The sequence below is a fragment of the Rana temporaria genome, chromosome 5, assembly GCF_905171775.1.
Source record: "Rana temporaria chromosome 5, aRanTem1.1, whole genome shotgun sequence".
NCBI lineage: Eukaryota > Metazoa > Chordata > Amphibia > Anura > Ranidae > Rana > Rana temporaria.
The window spans coordinates 353,899,341-353,926,065 of record NC_053493.1 but is presented as its reverse complement, the minus strand read 5'-3'; the positions used below and the strand labels follow the sequence as shown (position 1 = coordinate 353,926,065).

At 44.6% G+C, this 26,725-nt stretch overlaps 1 protein-coding gene across 2 annotated transcripts in view; it reads right to left on the bottom strand.

The window, feature by feature from the left end:
- RIPK2 (receptor interacting serine/threonine kinase 2) overlaps positions 1–26,725 on the bottom strand; it is a 78,304-nt gene that overhangs the window by 33,872 nt on the left and 17,707 nt on the right. For both annotated transcript variants that reach the window (XM_040354595.1, XM_040354594.1), the window contains exons 2-3: positions 6,101–6,254; positions 3,805–3,960 (exon numbers count right to left, since the gene is read on the bottom strand). In XM_040354595.1, the coding sequence (XP_040210529.1) occupies positions 3,805–3,960; positions 6,101–6,254 (310 nt within the window). The remainder of the gene's footprint in view (positions 1–3,804; positions 3,961–6,100; positions 6,255–26,725) is intronic.

Genomic DNA, 26,725 nt, shown 5'->3' with positions numbered 1-26,725 from the left:
GCATTGACCATATAGACATTTAATCCTTACTCCCTTAAGTGTCCCTTTCTTTACCTCCTCATCCAGTGTTTGTTAGGGCAGAGATAGATATAAACCACAAATAACAGTAAAAGATCCGACCTTGATTCTGGTGGTGGTGGGTCAGCTTGTTTCTACCACTTTTCCTGGGGATATTTAGCCTCCAACAGTATTCTCCTCTTTTCCTTTTCCCCCTCCGTCCGTCTCCACCGCTCGCCGCTCACCTGCTGCGTCCTTCTGACGCCGTCATTCGTCCTGACGTGGCATCCGCTATACGGACGGGTAGACTGCGGCTGTCCCCACGCTGATCCAGCCGATCCCCGGACGCGATGCACGGCGCGCGGCGGGCAAACAGGTGCCGATCCAGCTGATCCACAGGCGCGTGCAGCGTGCGGCGGGCAGACGGGGGCTGTCAGCTCCTCTCCCTCGCTAAGCGCGGTCCAGCCTCATCCCCCCACAGGCTCCAAGCTCTTCGCCCCCCCCACCTACGAGCGCGCGTCCTCACGTGTACGTGCACGTGAGCGCCATCTCCCCCCACAGGTGTTTTCAGGTCAACACATTTCTAATACACATTTTTTAGTATGCAATAGTTTCAGGGGTCTGTATTATATCGTCAATCTTTGATGGAAAAGCAGCCTCACTGGAGAATACAAAAGTACAAAGAGTATATAAAAATACAAAAATACTTGTTGAACAATGGAATACCTGGGGTAAGTAGACGTGAATGACACCAGCACCATAGTGTCTCATTGTTTTTCCCAAAAATGTATTAATTAAGGTTTTTGGGGGACATGTGGGATAATTGCAATGTTGCAAAGGCTGTTAAAAAAGATAAATATCTCCCCAAAACAAACAGGCAATGAGATACAGTATCTTGCCATCCTTAAAAGTGTCTAAAGCCAAAACTTTTTTCTGTGGTTTGGATAGAGTGGTAAGGATTACGAACGCCATCCAGCTTTTATTGCTGTCTGTGTCCCCATTAGGAAGGTTCATATATTAAGGTTGCCCATGGGACTTTTGCAGGAGTTGCACCAAACAAAAATAAGTTAACAAATAAAAAAAATAGAAACTTTTTTTGAAATACATTATAAGAAATATAATTTATGAGATTTCTTATTCTTTGGGGAATGTACCATAGTCTCTGTTAATGATTCCCATTAGGAAGGTTCGCTCCTGTTTATGTCCTGGTACAACCATCACTGGGAATAAAACGTGAGGGATAAAAATGCAAAATTCTGAGTTGCTTCAAGCAAAATAGTATCATTATAGAAAATCTTCAAATTGGGGGCATTTTTTTCCAGTAACAACTGTCTAAATGGACATCTCTTTATTTTTTAGGCTTCATGTACACTTGAACTACTTTGACCGCCGGACGCGGAAAAATGCAAAATGCGGCAAAATTGCGTGATTTTACAGCGACTTTGCATGTTTTGCGCCCATCAGTCAAAATGTTCCTATCCTGAATGCCATTCTTACGCATTCAAGAGGGAGGTTGAGAGAGGTTGAACCTCCACTAACATCAGCAACTCCTAAACCATACTAAAAGCCTACGTGTACATGGACACATAGGGGCAGATCCACGTACATCGGCGCATAATTGCGTCGGGTGTAGCGTATCTAAGATACACTACGCCGCCGTAACTTACTTTTTTTTTCAAATCCTCAAAGAATGCGCGCCGTAAGTTACAGCGGCGTGGTGTATCTTAGGCGGTGTAAGAGCGCACTATTCAAATGGATGTGATGGGGGCGTGTTTTATGTAAATACGTCTTGACCCAACGTAAATGACGTTTTTTTTCAACTGCGCATGCGCCGTCCGTGTACTTATGCCAGTGTGCATTGCTCCAAAGTACGCCGCAAGGACGTATTGGTTTAGACGTGAACGTAAATTACGTCCAGCCCCATTTACGGACGACTTACGCAAACGACGTAAAAAACGACGTTTAAAATTCAAAGCGGGAACGACGGCCATACTTAACATTGGCTGCGCCTAATATAGCAGGGGTAACTATACGCCGGAAAACGCCGAACGCAAACGACGTAAAAAAATGCGCCGGCCAGACGTACGTTTGTGGATTTCCGTATCTAGCTAATTTGCATACTCAACACGGATTTCTACGGAAACGCCACCTAGCGGCCAGCGGAAAAATGCACCTTAGATCCGACGTACGCCTGTCGGATCGAGCCCAGATGCAGTCGCATCTTGTTTTGTGGATACAAAACAAAGATACGACGTGGGAAATTTAAAAATGACGCGGCGTATCAATAGATACGCCGGCGTAATTCATTTGTGGATCTGGCCCTCAGGCTTTTATGGATTTGAGTTTAGGAGCTTGGCAAAAAAATGCCAAAAGATCCTAAACCCAAGGTTTAGGAGCTGCTAGTGTGCATGAAGCCTTATGCCTTGTACACACGTTTGGGATTTCCGATGGGAAAAGTTCCTTTCGGAATTCCCAAGGGGAAAGCTGAGAAGCCCCTCCCTACACACGGTCGGTTTTCCTGACAGGAAAACTGCGATGGAGCTTTGGCCGGGAATCCCGGCCGTGTGTATGCTCCATCGCAGTCTTTCCAATAGGAAAACTGCCAAAAACCGGCGGGAAAAAAAAAGAACTGGTAAGCCTCGTGCACACGATCAGTTTTCCCGATGGGAAAACTGTGAGGAGAGCTTTTGGCCGGGAATCCCAGCCATGTGTATGCTCTTCGACCAAAACCGCCGGACAAAAAAAGAGAACCTTTTTTCCGCAGGTGAAAATTGGCGGACTTTTTCCCGGCGTTTTTTGACAGTTTTCCTATGGGAAAAACTGCAATGGAACATACACATGGACGGGATTCCCGGCCGTGTGTAGGGGAAAGACTGAACTGAGCAGGTTCTCGGCTTTCCCCTCTGGATTTCTGACGGGAATTTTTCCCGTCGGAAAGCCTGTACATGTGTATGAGGCAGTTACCTTTTTTTGTCTGGCGGTTTTTGAGCAGTTTTCCTGTCGGAAAAACTGCAAGGAGCGTACACACGGCCAGGATTCTAGGCCAAAAGCTCTCCTCAGTTTTCCCGTCGGGAAAACTGATCGTGTGTACGAGGCTTAAGGGAGATTTCTTTTCACTTCCTGTTGTGTTCATGGGAAAGAACATGAAGAGAAATCTCCCCAATGAGACAAAAAAAGCAAAAAAGTAACCAAAACATATTCTGATGTGATATAATATAAATGACACCCATACAAAACTTCCTTCACTATTCTCAATAAAAGAGAAATTTTACAATGAACAGTAAAATCTCCCAGTGCCATAATGAGGGCCTGTAGAAGGCACTTGGTATTACCCCCTAGAAGGCTGAAAATAGCATGATCATATGTATTTGTTATTGTGCTTGCTTAAATTTGTGACCATCGCTTATCAGGCCATTATGGCTACCATAATGAATGTTTGAGATGTATTGCCTCAGCAGAGAACATTTGTCTCAGTGGAGGACACTTTTGAGAATTCGCTGGAGGACGTTTGAAATCTCAGTCTGGAGGATATGTTTGAAATGTATTATACCCATAGACCCAAGATAAGTATCTCCCAAACAGCAAACTCTAGACACCATTTCATATTTGTGGTACTTTCAGGTGACCCAGACTGCCCTTTTTGTGGCCTTAGGGAACCTCAATCTTTTGATACTGTTCCCTTTAGAGCCTCAGAGCTGTTAGGCCAGGGCTCCCCCCTACCTGGTGGGACATGGCCAATGGATGGATGATGGACAAGGCTTTTGAAATGTTTATTCAAGTACTCACATTTGCGCACAGTGACATTACCTTAACATGGAATTCGTTGTCTAGCAAGATATTTGGAGTCTTTAGGTCATGGTGCAGCAATGGGGGAGACAAATTGTGTAGAAAATTTACTCCTAGTGCAATTTCATATAGAATACGAAACCTTAACGGCCATACAATTTCTATTGATGGGCTTTCCTAAAAAAAAAAAAAAAAAAATCATTAAAAAAAAAGAATACTGTGTTACAACCATGCATTGAGTATTACAGTGTTATTCCAAAGCCCCCTTTCACCCCCAAAAATGTTTAGTTTTGCACAGAGTAGGGGAGAGCTAAAATCCCTGTCGTGTTTTAATTCTGTCTGGGACAAAATATTTTTCTTTCCTTCCATTCCATGTGATGCTGGTACAGGAAATAAGAGGATGTGTTCACCAGAAGTTCTAAACATTCCCCGCTCTACTAAGAATGTGTTTTTGTTGTAATCTGCATTGCTGTGGGAGAGATTTTACAACAGTTCCTGTTTGACAGCATGTGAGAGGAAATCTCCTCAGTAGAAGCACAGAAAGAAATTAAAGCCCCGACTCCAACCCTTCTCTGCACTATCCCAGAATATATAAAATTTCACTTTAATGTATAACTAAAGGCAAAGCTTGTTTTTTATTTTAGGATAGAGTGGAGATGAATTAGAATACTTGGCAACTTTTATTGCTGTCTGTGCCCCCGTTAGGAGACACTTGCTCTCTTTTTGTCCTGTTTACCATCATCATTAAAAGTTAAAGTAAAGGAAACCCCAAATTTGGGATTGTTCCCAGAAAAGTAATAGAGAGGAAGTTATGCTGACCTTGCGGTCCCCAAGGAATGCCCTCAATTTGCAGCAATTTCCTCCAACTTCCTGTTTGGCTGTGGCACATATCTCTGCAATGGGACACAGATTGCATACAAAAAAAAATCTGTTAGGGGTTATAACCCTCCCTTGCTCTATCCAAAAAGAAAAAAAAGTTGTCACTTGATATTACCATAAAGGTAAACACACACACAATAAACTACCCACATTTTTAGTAAAATATAAAAGACGATGTTGCACCGACCCAACATGTCAAACCTTAAAATGGTTGCAAAGTCAGCATAAAAATCATGTAATCTGCTCTGTTACAGGATAATATAATGTGCAGTGTGTGTGTGTTTGTTTCAAATTATCGCGCAAAATACCTTATTTACAGTGCTGCTGGGTGCTCACGTGACCTGCTGGCGCTCTCCTTTCCCGCATCGAGCACTACAGCGGGAGGGGGCGGGATTTCCCCTCTGACATCAGCCGGGGGGGGGGGGAAGGAGGAGAGCAGCAGGAGGTCATGTGAGTGCACAGTAGTGCTGTAAAGAAGGTATTTTGCACAATAATTAAAAAAAACACACACATTGCATTTTATATTATCCTGTAACAGAGCGGATTACAGGATTTCTTAATATTAATGTTACAGCCTCCCAAGCTGACTGGCAGGGAGGGAGGGGGAGAGCAGAGGGCTGATGGACGCACGTAAACTGACCACGGTAATCATGGATCAGCAGCCACGATTACCGTGGTCAGCACACACAGGAACTGGCAGGATCAACTAGGTTTTTCTGAACTTAGAGAGGGGCAATGACGCAGCACAAGCACTGTGCTATGCATCATGCTTTAAAGGATCAGGATATTTCTTTTATTTTTTTTAGGATTACAACCACCTTAAATAGGTGGGTCTTGAGCTTTTTCCTGAAGGCCTGTTAATGCGTTCCACAGTCGAGGTCCTTGGATTGCAAATCTTCGAAATCCTTTGTTCTTGTAGCGGGCCTTGGGGATTTGTAGTAAATTTTGGTTTGTTGATCGAAGAATGCGATTGGGGTTGTGGAATTTTATTTTCTCACCTAAATATTGGGGGGCGATTCCGTGTACACATTTGTGCGTCAGTCATAGGGCCTTAAATGTGACTAGGTCCTTTATGGCCAGCCAATGGAGGGACCTCAGGGAGGGAGTGATTGATTCCCAGGGTTTTTTTCCTGTTACCAGTCGTGCCGCCGTGTTCTGGACGACTTGTAGACAGGCAATTTGGTATTATGGGAGTCCGAGGTAGAGGGAGTTTGCATAATTGAGCTTAGAGTTGATAATTGTTCCGACCACTACTGCTGTGTCTTCTTTCGTGATGAAGGGAACGAGTCTTCGTAGAAGATGGTGAGATCCGCTAACTACTGATCCTATTTGTGCATCCATTGTCATGTCAGAGTCAAAAATGACTCCAAGGCTTTTGACTTTGGTGCTTCGGATGTGAAAGAGAAAGTGTCATCTTAACAGAAAAAGATGTACATACCTCATGTAGCAGCTGGTTGAGTGATCCATTGGTCATGTATTCTGTCACTATGCCAATATTTTCTTCCTCATAACAAAGTCCCAGGATTGGAAGAATATAGCTAAATCTGGCTTTGTGCAAAATTTCTGCTTCTTTGAAGATCTTGTTTCTGTCACTGCAAGAAAATAAGGAAAACATTTAAAAATATCAAATTTATATAACACTCTTATTAGCTGATATTTGAAGCAATTTTTCTGGCTAAATTAACAGAACTTGGTAATGCAATATCTGCAGCTAAACTGACCCCACTGAAGCATTTCCAGAAAAAACAACTCCCCTTCCTATGATGAAAACACAGAGCTGAAATGGCTCTTTGGTCCCATTCACATATCGCATAGAAGGAACCAACATCCCTCTCATGATTTTTGTTGCGTGGTTTTCCCGCAATGCCACATGTCACGCATAGGGCAGCAATTTCCTTTTAATGGGATGTCCTGTGTGTGTTTTCCAACCAAAAGAAGCTCCTGACCCTTTTTTAGTGACAAGCTTAACATGGTTTTTAAACGTGCGTTTTACCACATGATTCTGTTGAGCCTCAATCGTGGCAGAATCGCACTGGGAATAATGGCACCCAAACACTTGAGCGTTTTGTCACAATTTGGAATTGCATGCAGAATCACAACCATCCTGACCATGATTCCTAACTGCGCAATGTGAATGAGGCCTTAGCGCACTTGCAGACGGGCGGTCGCGGGGGATGGTGTGCATATATTGACTTTATTGCAATAATATGGAGTTCGATATATTTTTTGAGGGCATGCTCTCCGATTGGCCAGCAGGGGAGCCAATCAGTGGGTCCGGTGGACTCGATGTCCGCCGGCTGCCCGCATTCATTCCCTGCAGAGTAAACAAGTAAACAAGGCAGATTTCCGTTCTGTCAGGGGATGACACTGAGACTGTCTTCCAGCTAAGCAGGAAGTTTGCAACCATTGGGAGGGTCTGTGGCAGAGACTTATCCCCAAATTCCGAGTGACATTCTGGCTGCCAGGCTTGTGAGAGAGGCCTGTCCAGGTGCGCTATACCCATCCTAGCTGGGGCGGTGAAATAGAAGTTGTCGTTGGAAGCAGGACTGTTTCCCTATTGCATACCCTAGACGGTTGGAGATACATGAGGTAACATGCCACCCAAAACAAACCAGCAGCTCATTCGGGGGAAAATGCTATATATATATATATATATATATATATATATATATATATATATACATATATATTATTGTATTGATTACAGAGCTGCAATTATTTGTTTTTTATATCTGCCTAGAGCTCAGCTTCAAGAAATTCAATAATTTATTAAACAAAATAAAAACGTAATAATAAGAAGATATGGGCATTCCCCTTCCAAAGAGTTGAGGAAGTAAAAAAGAATAGATGTAATGTTTAAGAAATCCGCGTTATATGCATGTGACAATTTACTGAGTCTTTATGAAAGACAAAAATAATGTAACAGATATAGTCAGTTGTTTTTTAGTAGTTAGTAAAATTTGCCTATCATTAGATCATATTATTGTTGTCCTTAAAGTGACACTAAATTTCAGTATATCCATACACATCCACTACTTTAGGGAGAAGTTTGGGGAAAGCTTGTTTGGCTTTACCTCTCCTGTGGATCACAGAATTGCAGTTCTTTCTGCACTCCTGTGACCCGTTTTCAGCAGACAGAGGGCTGAAGCCCGCTGTCGGCTGACGTCACAGAGCCCGGGTAAGATGGTGACAATGAAGTCAGGATCCACCCACATGACTGAAACAGCACCTGGCTCAGCCTCTCAGTGAGTCCCTGAGTGCCTGAGCCGGATGCTCCTGTCCGTGAGCGCAGGGGGCGGAGCAGAGAGCCGCTGATTGACAGTCACCAGCTCTCTGCTCAGTGAACTGTGAAAACCAAGCAATTGGCTCTGTTTGATCACTCGATTCTCAGTGTTAGTGCCGGCGGGGGACAGATGCAGGACCACCATTACAAAAAATATAGATATATTGCAATTTTTATTTTTTTTGGTCATGTAACTCTGCTTTTCTGACTCGGTGAGCTCCCATGCCTCTCCTTTTTCTGCTTGCTTTTGTTTGTGTGGAGCCAAAACTATAGTGTGCTTCATGCACTATAGTTCTTATACTCTGCAATGCCTAGTCCATCTCATGGTGAGGAAGAGACCTACATCCCTACATAAAATGGGACCGTGGAAAATGCAAAAAAAGAATAATGCCTTAGCCAAACTATTGTGTTGCCACTGAGGGATAATACCTCCAGTAGCAAGTTCTTCTGCTCCTTCCTCTTCCGCTCCCCACCTCTTATTCTCTATTGACCTATCATATTGTAAGAAAGTTCCAGCGCAACACCCTGACCAGTCACCAGCCCCAATCAGGTTATTATTATTATACAGGATTTATATAGCGCCAACAGTTTACGCAGCGCTTTAAAATATAAAAAGGGGAGACAATATAGTTATAATACAATAAAATACAAGAGGATTTAGAGGGCCTGTTCAGAAGAGCTTAGAATCTAATAGATGTTCTTGTTTTTCTGTTTCTACCAGACCCATGCAGCCCTCCTGCCTTGGAACATTACTTTGAGCCCTCTAACCGCCTGCTCCTGAGCCCTCTAACCGCCTGCTCCTGAGCCCTCTAACAACCTGCTCCTGAGCCCCACAAAAGCCTGCTCCTGAACCCTCTAACAGCCTGCCCCTTTACCCCACAAAAGCTTGCTCCTGAGCCTTCTAACAGCCTCCTCCTGATCCTTCTAACAGCCTGCTCCTGAACCATCAACAACCTGCTCCCGAGCCCCACAAAAGCCTTCTTCTGAACCCCACAGGAGCCTGCTCCTGAGCCCTCTAACAGCCTGCCTGCTCCTTAGCTCTATAACAGCCTGCTCCTGAGCCCTCTAACAGTCTGCTTCTGAGCCTTCTAACAGCCTGCTTCTGAACCCCCAACAGCCTGCTCCTGAACCCAACAAAAGCCTGCCCCTGAGCCCTCTAACAGCCTGCTTCTGAGCTCCCAAAAGCCTGCCCCGAATCCCCACACTGGTATCGCTGGAGATACAACACATGGGGATGGCAGCCTGTAAACAGCTTCTCTGCTGCTACAGCTGTGTTACCTTCCCAGCCTGTGGACTGAGTTCTGGCAGGTTACACAGTATAGTCAGGGCTCAGAGAATAGGCAGGCTGAGGAGCACAAGGCTGAAAAAGCAACAGAGAAGCTGTTAGGAAGTCTGTCAGAATCTCTACTGTGTAATCAGGGAAAGGGGAGTGTTCCTATTATCATTCAGGCTGGCTGGCAGCATTTCTGTGCTGCTGGTTAATACAACCCATCTTGCAGTGCTACATCCTACAATGTCAGTGCTCCCTGCAACCTTCCTGCTTTCCCCCAATGCCCCTGTGATGTCAGCCACTTCTCCGCTATCACCCAATATCCCACCTGAAATGTCAGGAGCCACTGATGTGGGGGATTCCTCCATCTACCTTGTGTGGCTGGCTGAAGAACAGATTTAACCAGCTTTAAATACAGGTGCACCCGCACCTGAGGGTGGCACTGTAGTTCCTAAACCTGAAGGGTGTATTTCCAATAACTAACATTGAGTGTATCCTAGAAGCCAGCAGGTTCCAGCAAATACATTCCACAGGATGCTGCCTACTGGGAGGGTATTTAGCGCTACCCCAAGTGTCACAGTGGCTATACACTCTTTTTTGCTGGTCCTTGTACCAATCATTCTGACCCTGCTTCCTGTGTACCTTGTCTTTCTGATCCTGCACCTTGTACCTGCTTCCTTCATTCCTTGCTCTGTTTAACAGTCATGATCTTGCTCAATGTACCAGATTCCTGTGGACCTCATCACCGTCCTCCTGATGCTGCTACCCATGCGCCTGATCCTCATTTTAGGCCTTATCCTTTTTATAACCACTGTTCCTCCCAACTGATCCTGCCTCACCTGATTCCTCCTGCTACTTGTATATGGCTCTCTTAGTCATTAGTTTGATGTGTTTGGATCCTAGTCCCAACCCAAAAGGGAAAGTCTGCCAGGAAGCTATCTCTATACTGGGCCAGTCATCTGGGGCCAATGCATTTCTATGGAAGCATCTGTATGTATGCACACTCCTTGTTTATTGATTCAAAAAGGAGGGGGGAGGAAAGGGAAATCAGGAAAGAGGGAAATGGGGAGAGAGGAGAAAGAAAGAAAGGATGAGGGAAAGAAGGTTAGAAACACGAGGATAGCACTCACATGGGCCGCATCTGTAAATATATAGAGAAGGAAACAATACCGAGCAGGTAGACATTGATGATCAGACTTTCAGGCCAAGGAAGTATGTTTTTAAAAAATTATTTAATAGCATATAAATTTACAAACAATAATACAATATAATTTACAGCAATTGACCACTGTACGTTCCTCAGAAGGCGACTTCTGAGGAACGTACAGTGATCAATTGCTGTAAATTATATTGTATTATTGTTTGTAAATTTATATGCTATTAAATAATTTATTTAAAACATACTTCCTTGGCCTGAAAGTCTGATCATCAATGTCTACCTGCTAGGTATTGTTTCCTTCTCCACTCCTTGTTTATGTATGGCTGCAGAGTGGGGTCACAAATGATTAGCATACTACAGGTGACAGATTCATGATGGGCTTGCTTATATAGGGTTGGACACAGATCCAAACACACCCAAGGTCATTCCTAGTTCTCTTGTATATAACTTAGTTAGTTCATAATCAGTTTCGTAGTTTACAGTTCACGTGAGTATCGTTGGTGTTCTAAATTTATATTATTTAGCTGTGTTTATGTTGTCTTGTTGGCACTTCTGTGTGTTCTTAATAAATCTTGCAACTTCACCTAGTTCTGAGTCTGGTCTTCTTTGTATAGACTCATATATCTGGTTACACCTGCTCTGCAGGATACCAGCACAAGGTATTCTAACATAACACAGAGGCCAGAAATGACTAGATTGGCAGTTTTTTTTACTGATTTGTAATTAGATGCATTGTTGTTTATGGAAAAAATGAACACAGCTGAGTAAAGATCAGTAAGGTGCCATGTACACGGGACGTTTTTACAACTGCTCCTGAACGATTTAACTTGACAGATAGTAACTCACGTTTAAAACGTCTGTTTGCCGTGTTTACATGCCGTGTTTTGTCGCGTTTGCATTTAGAAGCGTTAATATATATATATATATATATAAGAAGGCCAGTATGGTGGCCTGAGTTTATGGGAGGAGCCCGGAGGGTATTTAAGCAGCCCACTCACACATGCTCTTTGTCGGTTCAGTGTGCGGTACTACACGTCACTGGGCCGACTCTTTCCAGCTCACCTCATGTCCGTGACCCTGCGCATTCAATTGCAAGTGCATTGCGGCTTCTCCCTTCATGGTCTTCGTCGGCGGTTCCCGCTTACTGTCGCAGGTAGTATTCAAACCTTTTTGTATCTTGTGCAATCTTGCAATTCGTTATGCTTCCTATCCTGTATCCCTTTTGTAAAAAACCTGCCTCTGAGTTATTGTTGCTACATCATTCGGCACAGGCTTGGTACATTTGTAACTTCTTCCTGCCAAACATACGATTCTTTTGTAAATCCAAGCCTCCGAGCCACTGTCAGTCGTTGTCTAATATCACTCGCCATAGGCTTCACTGGTTATAAAATTCAGTGTCCATGGGGTTGGCGTCTCATCCATTTGGAGATTACCCTGTTTCCCCAAAAATAAGACCTAGCATTATTTTCCAGGAGGGCTGCAATATAAGCCCTACCCCGAAAATAAGCCCTAGTTTAAAATTCTTTTAAAATCCTATAATTCACTCTATTACAGTTGTGTACAATGTGTGTGTTTCTGTAATATAATTGCGGGGAAGAGAGCTCCGGCGGGTCACAGAAGCGCAGAGTGGCGCTATAACGAAAGTATTTGGCACAATTATATTACAGAAACACACACATTGTACATTATATACTACTGTAATAGAGTGGATTATAGGATTTTACAGGCATTTTATCTCAGTTTACACTGGGGATTCCTGTCAGGCAGGGGGGGGGGGGGGAGAAGACAGCACATTACATGGTAAGACCTACTCCGAAAATAAGCCCTACTGTGTCTTTTGTTGCCAAAATGTATATAAGCCCCGGGCTTATTTTCAGGGAAACACGGTAGCATGTATTGTTTGTATGGGTTCTTTGGCAGATTGAGGTGGTAATTAGAACCACCTGGTGCCTTGTCTGCACTTGATTAGCCTGGGGGGATGGGTGGTTGGTAGGTGTTTGGTTTCAATGCAAGGGGTAGCATACACTCTACAACCAATTCCTATCAGATTTGTTCAATACTCCTTACTAACGATTCTTATCGGATTAATTTTATGCATTTTATAACCGATTGTATCAGTCATTTCTCTTTACAACCGTTTTGTATCAGATACATTGCATACTTTCTACCGTTGCCATTCGTTGTTTCTCCCAATGCCATGTGTTTTAGTTCCCGCAGCGGAACTCACGAATTGTACACGTTTCTTCTCTCTCATTTATTTACCAAAGTTATTGCCTGTGCGTCATGCATGGCGCCACACCACACTCTTGGATGTGTTGCACACCCGCTCCAGTCCAAAGCAAACCCAGTCGCACGTTCACTGTTCCAGGCAGGATTTGTTACCTTGTTTGTCATGTCAAATTCGTGGCCACTCGTGGTGTCACCCGTACCATATGTTCGGTCCCCACAGTGGAGCTTACAAATTATTCCTACGCACTTCTATTTTCTACACCAAACCCTGTTGTTTTGCCTCATGCACGGCATCACGCTACACCTTCCCGATATGTTTCACTCCAGCCACAGTCCGTCGCGAACTCACTCGCATGGCCCACTGTCGCAAAGTAAGATTTGTTATTACATTCTTTATGTCTTATCAATTTGCTACCATTCGTTGTCTCCCATATCATTCGTTAGTGGCCCCTACGGAACCTACGAATCAAACGGACGTTGTCCTTCTACCTTGTACTGCTTGCTTAAAGGTACAAACAAACCAGGTTTTTCTATCCTTTCTCAGTAACCCAATTCTTATTAATTGAGACCTTGCAACCATGCAAATAATCTCAGCAGCCTGACACCCTTGTTAAGACCCTTGCAAAACGCAACACATGACCCTTAAAAAAAAAAAAACGCAAAAAAAAATATATATATATACAGTATATATATATATATATATATATATATATATATATATATATATATATATATATATATATATATATATATATATATATATATATAAACGCAAAAAAGAAAAAAGATATAAAAAGGCAAAAATATATATAAAAAAGAAGAAAAAAAAACCTTTGCCACCACGCAATCTCTGCCCAGCAACCTGACACCTGTTGAGACCCTTGCAACCACGCAAAATCGTCTCAGCAGCCTGACACCCTTGTTGAGACCCTTGCAAACGCAATACCGTCTCAGCAGTCCCACACTCATCGAGACTCTTGCAACCACACAATACAGTTTTGAGCAACCTCCCACTCGTCAAAGACCTTTGTGACCACACAGTATCGCCCCAGCAACCTGGCATTCATTGAGACCCTTGCAGCCAGACAAATCGTCTTAGGCCTCATGTACATTGCTGTTGGTAAACAGACATTTAGGAACAGTTGGGTGTTTTTCAGCAGCCCCTGATCTCTCAACTATGTTATCTTATCAGTACATGTACACAGGATCCCCGATCTCTCCTCTATGTTATCTTATCAGTACATGTACACAGGATAATTTATAGTTATTCTAGGCTGTTGAGTTTAGAAACCTTTCCGGAAAAATAAATAAAAAACAAATGGGTTCAGACAAATGTTCAGAGGCATGTAAACGCTGCCAGATGCAGTAACTCATGTTTACCAGCATTTCATTCACAGCCCTTCTCATAAAAAAAAAAAATCAGGGAATATTGTCTCAGCAGCTTGACACTCATTTGAGACCCTTGCCAAATGTAATATCATCTCAGCTACCTCACACTCGTCTAGACCTTTGCAACCACACAATCTCGTCTTAGCAACCTGACACTCATTTGAGACCATTGCAAACGCAATATCGTCTCAGCAACCTGACACCCGTTCAGACCCTTGCAGCCATACAAAGTTGTCTCAGCAGCCTGACACTCATTTGAGACCATTGCAAAACGCAACATCGTCTCAGCAACCCCTAACTTGTTGAGATCCTTGCAACCACACAATGCCATCTCAAAACAAACCTCATAATCATCGAGACCTTTTGCAACCACGCAATATCATCTCAGCAAACCAGACTGAGACCCTTGCAACCACACAATGCCGCCTCAAAACAAACCTTCATACTCATCGAGGCCCCTGCAACCACTCAATATCGTCCCAGTAACCTGACATTCACTGACACCCTTGCAACCACACAATATTGTCTGCAGTAGTATAAAACACTTTGCGGCACGCACCTACGTGCAAACCTGAATACAAACTAAAGTTGCAAACACATCCCGATGACAAACAATCAGCCACACAACACCCAGTTGGCCATTCATCTTCAGTGGCACGCGGGCCACTCATCTTTTCTCTGTCTTTTTCCCTGAGGTTAGTTCAGGTTTTCATTCAGCACCAGTGAGTGCACGTTGGTCTGCGAGTGCATGTTGGTCTGCGAGCGTCCGTTGGTCTGCGAGCGCATGCATATCGTCTTGTTGAGCACCTGTGTATTGTCTTGATTTTCTCACACCAATGCAAGATCCAGTCCAAGTTCTCAAACTAGACCAAGCATCAGTAGCAGACTTGGCTATGTGGGACAACTTCCCCACATGATAGAACAGCATTTCAATGTTCATCCCGGCAGTGTCAGCCGAGACACCACGGGCTTTTGCGGCCATTTTTCGGCCGCCACTGGTTTGCCAAACCTTGGCCCCCAGAAATTCTCTTAAATTTCTGCTTCACCCAGTCTTCATCACGCCTTGTGCTGTACCCCATCGTGGCAGCTGCCCAGGTCTGGGGCCACACTTGAACAGGACAGACAGTGTTCTTCACCACGGACAATCAGGCCACAGCCGACCTCATCAATTAAGGTAGGTCTAAGTCACTCCCCATCACGTCCTTCCTGCGCAGGCTCGTGCAGCTGTCACTCCATCACCACTTTAATATCTTCTGTAGACATATTCCAGATAAATGCAAAATCGCAGCTGATTCCAACCTTAATTTGTTTTTCCAGCAAGAGCCTGGAGCCGACCCAACAACTATCCCTGTCCCACCCTGCTCACTGCTGATGATGGACTGAAGTCGCATCTCGCCAACGCAACCCAGCTTATTAACCACTCCTCGGCACGCAACACACTGAAGGCCTATCGCACTGCTTGGAACACTAACCCAAATTTTTGGCCCCTTGCCCCGGAGCAGCAATAGGCGACGTTAGACACGTCCTAGCCTTCAAATCTTATTGCCACACGCAGCTGACCCTTTCTCACAATACTATCACGCTATATCTAGATCACGTCCAGCATTTCCTGTCCCTGCAGGACCCCAGTAAACCATCAGCATTCTTGAGCCCACGCAGTCAAGTCCCTCCTACAGGGCATACAGAAGCACCAACCTGTAGTCAGTGGCAAGTACCTACCTTTCAAGAGTGCCCTCTTTAGGGACATGTCTGAAATCCTTACTCGTTCCCCGTTTATGGCTTTGCCTAGCCTAGTCACCCAAACAGCCATCTACCAGGCCTTCTACGGTTCCCTACGACCTAGTGAATTTACAGTCAGCGGCTCCGGCAGTCAGACACCTGACTCGCTTTCGAACCATTACACTCTCACAGTCTGCAAACGCCTCAAACCAGCCCCGGGGTTGACATCAACCTGTTTCAGACTAACAACGCCTGACGCCCAGTGACGGTGTTCGACTGACTACTGCTCCATCTACCCAGCCAATCTGATGGTAGCTCGTTGCTACCCTTTCTAAGCCAGCTCCCTGAGTGGCAGCCAGTTTGTCAAGCATGTCAGAATCCTCCTAAGCAACTTGGGCTTCAAACCCCAGTCAGTTCTCTGGACATTCTTTCTGAATTAGAGCAGTCTCAGCTGCCTCCCAACAAGGAGTACCAGACCACGTAATCAACATACTAGGCTGATGGAAGTCTCCTTGTTTTGCCACATACATCCCAAATCCTCAGGAAGAAATGGCACAAGCCTTTACAAAGCTGGCTCAATAAATACAAGAAATCAATAAAAGCTATTTCCCTATATGAGTCTTTTGCCCCCTTTTCTTGGCATACTGACCAGACCACCAAGGCACACTTCAGGTCTATGTATGTTGTAAGTCTTGTCGCGTGTTTATGTGATCCACATCTCTCTCGGTCAGAGGGTAACGACCATATATATATGGGCAAAAACGAAAAACGCCTATAAACGAAACGCTGCTAAACGCGGGTTACCGCGTTTTTTGCTTTCAAAGAAACGCTGTTAAGCGCAACTGCCTGAAAACGGCAATAAACGAGACTGTGTACATGGTCACATAGGATAACATTGAATGAGTTCAGGGGCAGTTGAAGAAAGCGTCCAACTGCCTCTGAACGTACGTTTAGCAGTGTCCCGTGTACATGGGGCCTAACACAAGAATGAGTACAGAGCTGTAGTAATTTAGTAATTTACGCATCTGTAAGCATGTTTATGTGAGTATACAATACAGGCAATGAAGAAGAATTATGTTCGTCTATGCGCACCTTTACGTGCCTATGCGTGTGTTTATGAGAGGTCTTTACTGAACATTTTACTCAGGACCTCTCTGTCAACAAGATCCTGAGTATAAATATCAGTATATTATTACGCCTGTGTGCAACTGGCCTTATTGTTTTTTCAAGATTCCTCCAGGTGAGGTACTATATTGTGTTAGCATCAGAAAAAAAAACTGAATATTGCCACCAGGTATTGTAGGATTTGACTAGTGAGCAGCTGCTGGAAAATATTCGTGCAGCTTATTTTTTTTATCAGGCCAACTTTTTATTTACTGAGGTTCAGCCATGGATTCAAATCTGTTCATAGTATCATAGTAGGTAAGGTTGAATAAAGACAATTGTCCATCCAGTTCAGCCTGTGTAGGTGAAAGTGTGTCAGTATCTATATTTCCTATATCCCCGTATGTTGTGTTCCTTAAGATGCACATCTCAGGCCCCATACACACGAGAGGATTTATCCGCAGATACGGTCCAGCGGACCGTATCCGCGGATAAATCCTCTCAAAGATTTCAGAGGATTTCTATGCGATGGCGTGTACACACCATCGCATTGAAATCCGCGCTGAAATCCTCTGCCGATGACGTGTCACGCCGTCGCCGCTATTATGACGCGGCGACGGGCGCGACGCTGTCATATAAGGAATTCCACGCATGCGTCAAATCATTACGACGCGTGCGGGGAATCCCTTTGGACGGATGGATCCGGTAAGTCTGTACAGACGAGCGGATCCATCCGTTGGAATGGATTCCAGCAGATGGATTTGTTGAGCATGTCAGCAAATATCCATCTGCTGGAAATCCATCCCAGGGGAGATTTATCTGCGGATAAATATCCCACGGAGTGTACACACCATAGAATCTATCCGCTGAAACCCGTTTGCACGGATTTATCTGCGGATAGATTCTATGGTGTGTATGGGGCCTAAGTGTCTCCTAATATTATCAATACTCTCCGCAGCCATCACCAATTGTGGAAGAGAGTTCCACATCCCTATTGCCCTGACAGTGAAAACCCCCCTTTGCAGTTTAAGATTTTACCACTTAAGACCCGGACCAAAATGCAGGTAAAGGACCGGCCAGTTTTTGCGATTCGGCACTGCCTCAATTTAACTGACAATTGCGCGGTCGTGCGATGTGGCTCCCAAACAAAATTTGCGTCTTTTTTTTCCCACAAATAGAGCTTTCTTTTAGTGGTATTCGATCACCTCTGCGGTTTTTATTTTTTGCGCTTTAAACAAAAATAGAGCGACAATTTTGAAAAAAATTTTTTTCCTTTTTGCTATAATAAATATCCCCCAAAAATATATAAAAAAAACTTTTTTTTCCCTTAGTTTAGGCCGATACGTATTCTACCTATGTTTGGTAGAAAACATGGCTTCAGCCGTCCGACGTAACTTGCCTACGCCGGCGTATCGCGGGTGCATAGTTACACTGGACGCATTTGGCGTTCCCATAAAAAAATATGCAAATGAGTAAGATACGCCGATTCATGAACGTAGTTGCGCCCGGCGCCCCATATACGCTACGCCGCCGTAACTAAGGACGCAAATTGTTTCTGAATACGGTACTCGCCTGACTTAGTTACGGCGGCGTAGCTATTAGCAGGGGCAGCCAATTTTACGTATACCCGTCGTTCCAGCGTCGCGAAATTAGAATTTTACGTAGTTTGCATAAGTGATTCGTGAATGGCGCTGGACGCCATTCACGTTCACTTTGAAGCAAATGACGTCCTTGCGACGTCATTTGCCGCAATGCACGTCGGGAAAGTTTCCCGACGAAGCATGCGCTCTACGATCGGCGCGGGAACGCGCCTAATTTAAATGATTCCCGCCCCCTACGGGATCATTTAAATTGCGCGCACTTACGCCGGGCATTTTGCCGGAGCGCACACGCAATTTACGGAGCTACTGCTCCGTGAATCGCAGGTAGCGCAGAAAATTTGCGGGGGCGCAGGGCAAAAACGTTGCCCTGCGCCTCCGTAAAAAAAGCGCAAAGGTACCTGAATCTACCCCACTGTGTTTATTAGATCTGACTGGGAGCATCACCTGGATCACATGCCGATCAGCATGTCAACAGAGAAGGTTATACAGCATTACTGCTGCTAGGTGACCAGCTGGGGGCTCGGCTCTCTATAACCAATAGTGCCAGCCTTCCCCTGCATGCACCCATAATGTCACCAGCACTAGGTCCTAATAGACTGGATCCCCAATGTGGCAGAACAACAGGGCAGGTGGCAAGACAACCTTTGCAACCCTGATAGTTCTCCCACTGCTTTGGACCCTTATATTTTTTTGGTGTGCTGGTGACATATATCTCTTGTTTTCTGCCACCCTGGGGGGCCCAAGTATAGTAGGAAGGGAGCTCACTGCAGAACATGTGAAAGGGCCCATAGTGGGATCGTAGTAAAGGGCCCCAGGATATATATATATATATATATATATATATATATATATATATATATATATATATATATATATATAATTGCATTTTATAGTTGGCCCCCCTACTTTTGTCCCTGTCCCCCCATGTGCCCCCCCTAAATATGAAAGCTGGAGACGCCACTGCCTCCCTGGGCATATACTTTCCTAAGTTCAAGAACATTTCCGTGCTACTCTTTACACTGTATGGTAATAAGTTACCTAGTGAATAAAGCCCTATGATGACAATTTTCACCTCCTTTCAGTGCAGTGTTGGTAACCTACCAGAAATTTACTGACACAGCACCCACAATTTACTGGCACAGCCAAGTTTTTACTGGCATTTCCAAAAGTTGAAAAATTACAGTTTTACGTGCAAATTTCAGTATTTGGGATACAAACAAATGCAATATGCAATTAGCAATGTGATTAAAGTTAGATATTAAGGCAAAAAACATATTTCCTATTTTATTTTCAATATAGTAATTAAGTAGCTTAGGGACAAGAGGAATCAGGAGGGCAAGAAATTAGAATGGGCAGGCACACACACAAAAACTCTCACAGTGACACTGACAGCAGCACAGATGATGATGACACCTCACCGACACAACACGTCCCCTCCCGAGTCAGAGTGGCAGCCTCTCTCCATGCCAGGTGGTCCCTTCATTCCACTCCACTCCAAACAGCACTGACAGTCCCGCTCCCATCCCGGCGTGCCTTGCTCCCGTCCTGCAGACCCTCACAAGAGGCTCCGGCCGCTCCGTTCCCTTGTGCCATAACATCACATGACACGCTCAGGCACCACATCTGTCAGACCCGCCCCCTTGCCCAAACACACTGCAGCAGTCACTCGATTGGTCTCGGCTGGCTCTGGACCGGAATTGTGCATTTTTTATTGGCAATCTTTTCCTGTCACTGTGCAGCGTCCCACTCAGGACATGTGGGAACTGCAAAAGTATTACTTCTTTGTCATTGCTATATTGCATGTCATTTTGCATTGTATACCTGTGGTATCCCTGTTCATAGGCTGGTCAGGTGTGCTTCTTACTTCCCACCACAAGATGGGGATAGCACCACTCTGGGAAATCTATCCCAGCTCAGGCTTATCTGTGGTCAGTTGTTCAGTACAGGAAGCAGTGTGCAGAGAAAAAGGAGAATGTGAAGGTGAGAGAAGGTCAGTCCAGGGAAGGGACACATTTAAACTGCTAAAATCAAAGGATAAAAGCCACTAATCGGCAGCAAAGACCTTTGAGTATAAAGGTGAAGGATTTATTAGCCTCCGGCAACCTCACCCATGTCACTGGATTCAAAAAGGACCAGACACAAGTAAGCATTATTACTGAACCACAGCCTGAGTCCAGGCCTACTAAAGCCTATTAGCAGTGGATCAGCAGAATTCCTCTATTTACCCAGAGACTGTATTCTAACTGGATGTTTGTACTGCAACCAAAACCAGACACAGTAAAAGTTGTGAGTTGTATTCTGCCACTGTCTACCTCATTCTTTAACATTGTTACTACAACTGGTTGTACCACCATTAACGGTACTGGCGTCACGACAAATATCATCAAGGGACCCAGCCGCCACAAGCACTCTAAACACCCCTGTCATCACGGGCACCTCAACCACCATCTTGGCTGGCGTTTCCCTATCGCAGAGCGTGCCCCGGAGGATTTCGTGCTGTCTTCCCTTTCACTGTGCGACCGGCCCAGGGAGGCTTTCTGCTAACCGTGAGTAAACCGATGAACTGTATTATTGCTGTCTCTCATCGGCCCACCGTGCACCTCACGTGTTCCCCTGCGATTCTGGCTCGTCGCATAAGAAAAATTGGCGTCACGAACAGGATATTTTACCCCTGCGCCTTATCTAAAAGACTGTCGCATCAGAATAAGCCCCTTTGCTTTATTGAGAGACTATTTACTTATTGCATGCTGTGTGGGGCCACAGAACTGTTTAAACTGTTTAAAAATTGCATGGAAGCGTTATCCCAGTTATCAGCATAAAAATCGCAGCATCCAATTTGTGTGTTAACAAAACTGCATGCAGTATTTGAATTGACTATTTCCATTCACTTAAAATGGCTGCCAGAGACCTTCTTGTCCAAAAATTCCTGCGCCATCACTGTGGATAGGTTAGCGACACCCCCTGAAGAGCGGGAAGGTTTGGTGCCACCTATTTATGCAAAATTGTCCGGCCAGCCCGCCTTACCTTTGCTGTGTCAATCCTGGGAGGAAAGTGTGACAAACGCACGCCCCAGAAGTCGCGAGACTTTGCATGCGAGCAAAAGGAGAGAAAATAATCGCATTGCTTGCCGTCCGAGCAGTAATCGCAGCCTGTCAGGTGCCTCTACTAACTATAAGGAGCACTGATAGCTGGAACTCTGCCAGAGACCCAAAATCAACATTGCTGCAGCATTGTATTCAGCCGGCATTAAATTCTTAAAGGGCCATACACCCGCAAGACAGCGGTTGCCCATAGCAACAACGCACAAAAAGTGTCTAAAAACGCATTTGACTTACCTAACTAGAACTCACCTTGCATGTCTGTGCAAGGAGATGACGTGCAGCCCGACCTCAGAGGACCCCCTGCATCAGCCGCAGTCGGTCCCAATGCAATACCAACCGCTGCAGCACCAAGTTTAATGCCTTTAACCATGCCTTATTATTTTGGGGCCCCCTGGTTCCCACGATATTCTGGGGAAATTCATACTTTAAGGGACTTTAAAGAAAAAATTCTGGCTATGTTCAGATTGTACCCTGTATCCTCAGAGCAACAGATGGAGATTCTTCTTGCGCAATTGGAAGGAGCTGCGCTCAGAGAAGTGAAATCTTGGCCGAGCTCAGAGAGAAAGACCATGGAGCAGATTTTTCAACGTCTCTACACCACCTTTGAACCCAGAACCGTGTCAGAGGTCAAGATGAGGTTCTTCAGCAAGAGACAGCAATCTGGTGAGTCACTCAGAGACTTTGCATTATCTTTGCAGGAAGCCCTTAGAGCTGTTGTCCAAGTAGACCCCCGTGAGGCAGAAAATCAGGACAAAACCCTGAAAAAACAATTTATTGAAGGCGTCCATACAGACAATCTAAAGAGCCAACTAAGAATGTTAGCCGCCCAACATCCAAGCGCTACCTTCTTAGATTTTAAAGAACTAGCTATCAGCATACTGGGAAAAAGCCCACCAACAGAACCTGTTAGATCTGTTGACGTGCCTGTATCACAGCTGGTTACCCCTGTAAAGTCTTTACCTATAGTCAGTCAGGCAACCCAAGCTCCAGTTCCTGACGCAGTTGCTGCCTTGACGGAGCAAGTCCGTTTTCTGACTAAAAGTCTGGAGAAAGTCCACCAAAAATTGGAACAATGGGAGAAACCATTAATGCTAGAGGATGAGAAACCTGTGTCCAGAAGACTCTTCCCCTCTAATTCTAGAGAGACTTATTCCAGAAATTCTGGCGGACACCCCCCTGACCACACTAGTACCCCTAAGCGGCCTATCTGCACGTACTGTCACAAACCAGGCCATACAGAAGCAACCTGCTGGCAGTTAAACGGGAAACCCCCGAGGCCAAGGACCACCCCTCGGGAGGTAAACCAATAGGTCCAGAAGATCCCCACTGGATGCCAAGATACGTTGGATCCCGTCCTGAAGTGGCACTTCAAATAAATGGAGTTCCTTTTGTTGCCCTAGTTGACACCGGATCCCAAGTCACCACCATCCAACAAGCAGCCTTTGAAAAATACTGGGATCAAAATCAGCTTACCCAGCCTCCAGAATCCTGGCTGAGTCTCATAGCCAGTAACGGCAAACCCATACCAGTCCATGGTTATTGGGAACCTACCATTCAAGTAGGAGGAACTACACTACCTCGACAAGGCCTTATTGTGGTACAAGTCAGAGACAATAACCCTAACCCTCCAATAGTCCTAGGAATGAATGTCCTCAGGAACTGTTATGTTGAGATGCTAGAAGCCTTGCACCAGTTAGTGCCTACTGCCCCTCCTGATTCTAAGAAGGTGATCCAACAAACCATCCGTGTACTAAATGCGCAACAGAGATTCACCAACGAAAAAGGAGAAATTTGCTGTGCCCGCATCCGGGATAAGCAACCTGTGATCCTCAAACCCAACACCGAAACTCTCTTGTGGTGCCGAGCTGTAGTCGGAATCCAAGGTCAAGACTACCAAGCCCTGGTAGAGCCTGTTGTTTTGGAAGACTATCCTCTAGTTAGAGCTGCAAGGAGCCTAGTAACCGTCTCTGAAGGTAAAGTGCCTATACGACTCCTAAACTTGAGTGATAGCAGTGTAACACTATCAAAACACCTTCCTATTGCACAGCTAATCCAAGTCACTTTTCAAGATGTCATCAGTGTGGCTACAGCTACCACAGAGCAAATTCCCAAGAGACAGAACCCCCAGGACCAAAATGTAAACACATCCTGGTGGAAAGAACTTCATGTGGGAGATGCTTCCACACCAGTAAACCAAATGGAGGGAGTACTAAAAATTGTGAAGGAGCTTCACCTTGCCTTCAGTAAGCATCCCACAGACTATGGAGAAGTGGATATTATCAAGCACTCCATTCCTACAGGTTCACACCCACCGATCAAGGAAAGATATCGGCCTATACCACCAACTATGTACCAATCCGTAAAGCAAATGATCCAAGAGATGAAGGACTCCAATGTCATTAGAGACAGCCATAGTCCATGGGCTGCACCTCTAGTTCTTGTCCGTAAGAAGGATGGTAACATCAGATTCTGTGTGGATTACCGAAAAATTAACCAAATCACCCACAAGGATGCTTACCCTTTACCACGCATAGAGGAATCTTTGACAGCTTTAGGATCTTCAGCCTACTTCTCTACCCTTGATTTAACCAGTGGATACTGGCAAGTACTCATGGCACCTGAAGATCGTGAGAAGACTGCATTTACCACCCCGATGGGCCTATTTGAGTTCAACCGCATGCCTTTTGGACTTTGCAATGCGCCCGGAACCTTTCAAAGATTAATGGAGCATTTTTTAGGACACAAAAATTTTGAAACCGTTCTGTTGTACTTAGATGATGTCATCATCTACTCCAAATCTTATGAAGATCACTTGAAACATTTGGCTGAAGTTTTTCAAATCCTCATTAAACATGGACTCAAAGTCAAACCATCTAAGTGCTATCTACTGAAGACAGAAGTCAAATACTTAGGGCATATTGTAAGCTCTGAAGGTGTTAAACCGGATCCAGAGAAGATAGCCGCAGTCCGAAATTGGCCTACTCCTACTACAGTGAAAGAAGTGAGGAGCTTTCTCAGTTTCGCAGGATACTACAGACGCTTTATTCCTCACTTTGCCCAAATTGCGGGGCCAATATTAGAACTTCTGAGAGGACATCCTAAGAGGTACCAAAAGTCTCCAATGCCAGTTGAATGGAACACAGAAAGAGAAATTGCCTTCCAGCTCCTAAAGAAGAAGTTAACAGAACCACCAATCCTAGGCTATCCAGATTACCAGCAACCATTTCGTCTTTACACAGATGCTAGTAAGAAAGGTCTGGGAGCTGTCCTATCGCAGGTACAGGAAGGAAAAGAAAGAGTTATTTCCTACGCTAGTAGATCTCTTAAAGGTACTGAAAGAAACGACCAAAACTATAGTTCCTTCAAATTGGAATTCCTCGCACTCGTGTGGGCTGTTACAGAAAAATTTAAAGATTACCTTGCCGCAACACCATTTGTGGCCTTCACAGATAACAACCCGCTAGCACATCTGAATACCGCCAAGTTGGGAGCATTGGAACAAAGATGGGCCTCACGCCTAGCTAACTACGCTTTCACCATAAAATACAGAACAGGAAAAGCAAATGAAAATGCGGATGCATTATCCCGTCTGCCTACCCAAGAAGACCCTACTACACAGGAAGATGTTTGGGAAGAGGTAGAAATGCCAGCTTTTTACAAACATTTTGCCCAACAAGACATTATCACCATCAAAGGAAGAAAAGTCCTTAATCTTCAACAACAAGTGGATCCAAGATCCCAAGTGGACAAAGAAAGGTGGATCAAGCTGCAAAATGAAAGCAGAGTGTTGGGAGAACTGCAAGATTTCTTCACCAGCGGAAGAACCCCTGAAAGAATTCGCAGAAGAAATGCTGATCCAGAATTGTCAAAACTTTGGAGACACAGAAAACATCTCTTCCTACAGAAGGGCCTACTATTAAGAAGAACTTTAGACCGAATTACCTCGGATTGTCTATACCAAATCTTAATACCACGCCGAGATGCAAGAATCATTCTTGAGATGTATCATGATCAATCAGGACACTTTGGCGTGCAGAAGACAGAAGCCACCATCCGTAGAAGATTCTACTGGATTGGGATGAGAGGAGACATTGAAAAATGGTGTCGAGAGTGTTCCACCTGTGCTGTTGGTAGAAATGAAAAACATGACCAAAAAGCACCCTTACATCCCATTGTAAGCCAAACACCGCTAGAAATAGTTGCGATTGACCATGTGAAGCTGGAACCAAGTCGCTCAGGTTACACATACGCCATGACCATCATTGATCATTATACCAAATTTGTTGTAGCCGTACCTGTCAAGGACCTGACTGCTAAAACAACTGCAGATGCCTTCTGGAAACATTTCCTATTGCCATATGGATGCCCAGAAAGAATCCTTACAGATCAGGGATCTGCCTTTGAGTCGCAACTCTTCAAAGAACTGTGTACACTTCACAATTGCCAGAAAATCAGGACCACAGCCTACCACCCCCAAGGGAATGGACTCTGCGAGAAAATGAACCAAACTTTAATTGAGATGTTAAGAGCAGTACCACCTGCTACAAGAAGTGATTGGCCTACTCTATTGCCTCAATTGATGTACACCTACAATAACACCATTCACTGTTCTACTGGGTATACACCTTACTATCTCATGTTTGGCCGACAAGGTAAACTACCTGCTGACCATACTTTGGGCGTACAAGTGCCTGATGCAATCAACCCCCTACCAAAGACTGATTGGGTGAGTGAGCACCAAAGACGTCTAATTGATGCACAAGAAATTGTTCAACATCGCATGGAACGTGCTCATGAAAAGCAACAAAAAGATTATAACCAATCTGCCAAAGCAGAACCTCTCAAAATTGGTGACCATGTATGGTTAAAAAACAACCATCGCACCAGCAAGTTAGATAGCAAATGGGAGAGAGAACCTTACACCATTACAGCTATTCTCAATCCAGAGACTGATACTTATGAGATCACTAAAGAAAACAAATCGCGTGTAGTACATCGCAATCGCCTTAAGTTATGTCTCAAGGAAAGTACTCAAGAAGAAACTCTTCAAGAAGAAGCTGTCCAAGAGGAAACACAATCCATAGGACCCGAGCCTACAAAACCATCTGATTCAGAGAATCCACTACAGTCTTTTGGAAAAGCATTATTAGACTCTGATCCTTTACAATGGTTCCTTACACCATGGCTCAATATCTTAGTGCCTGCCAA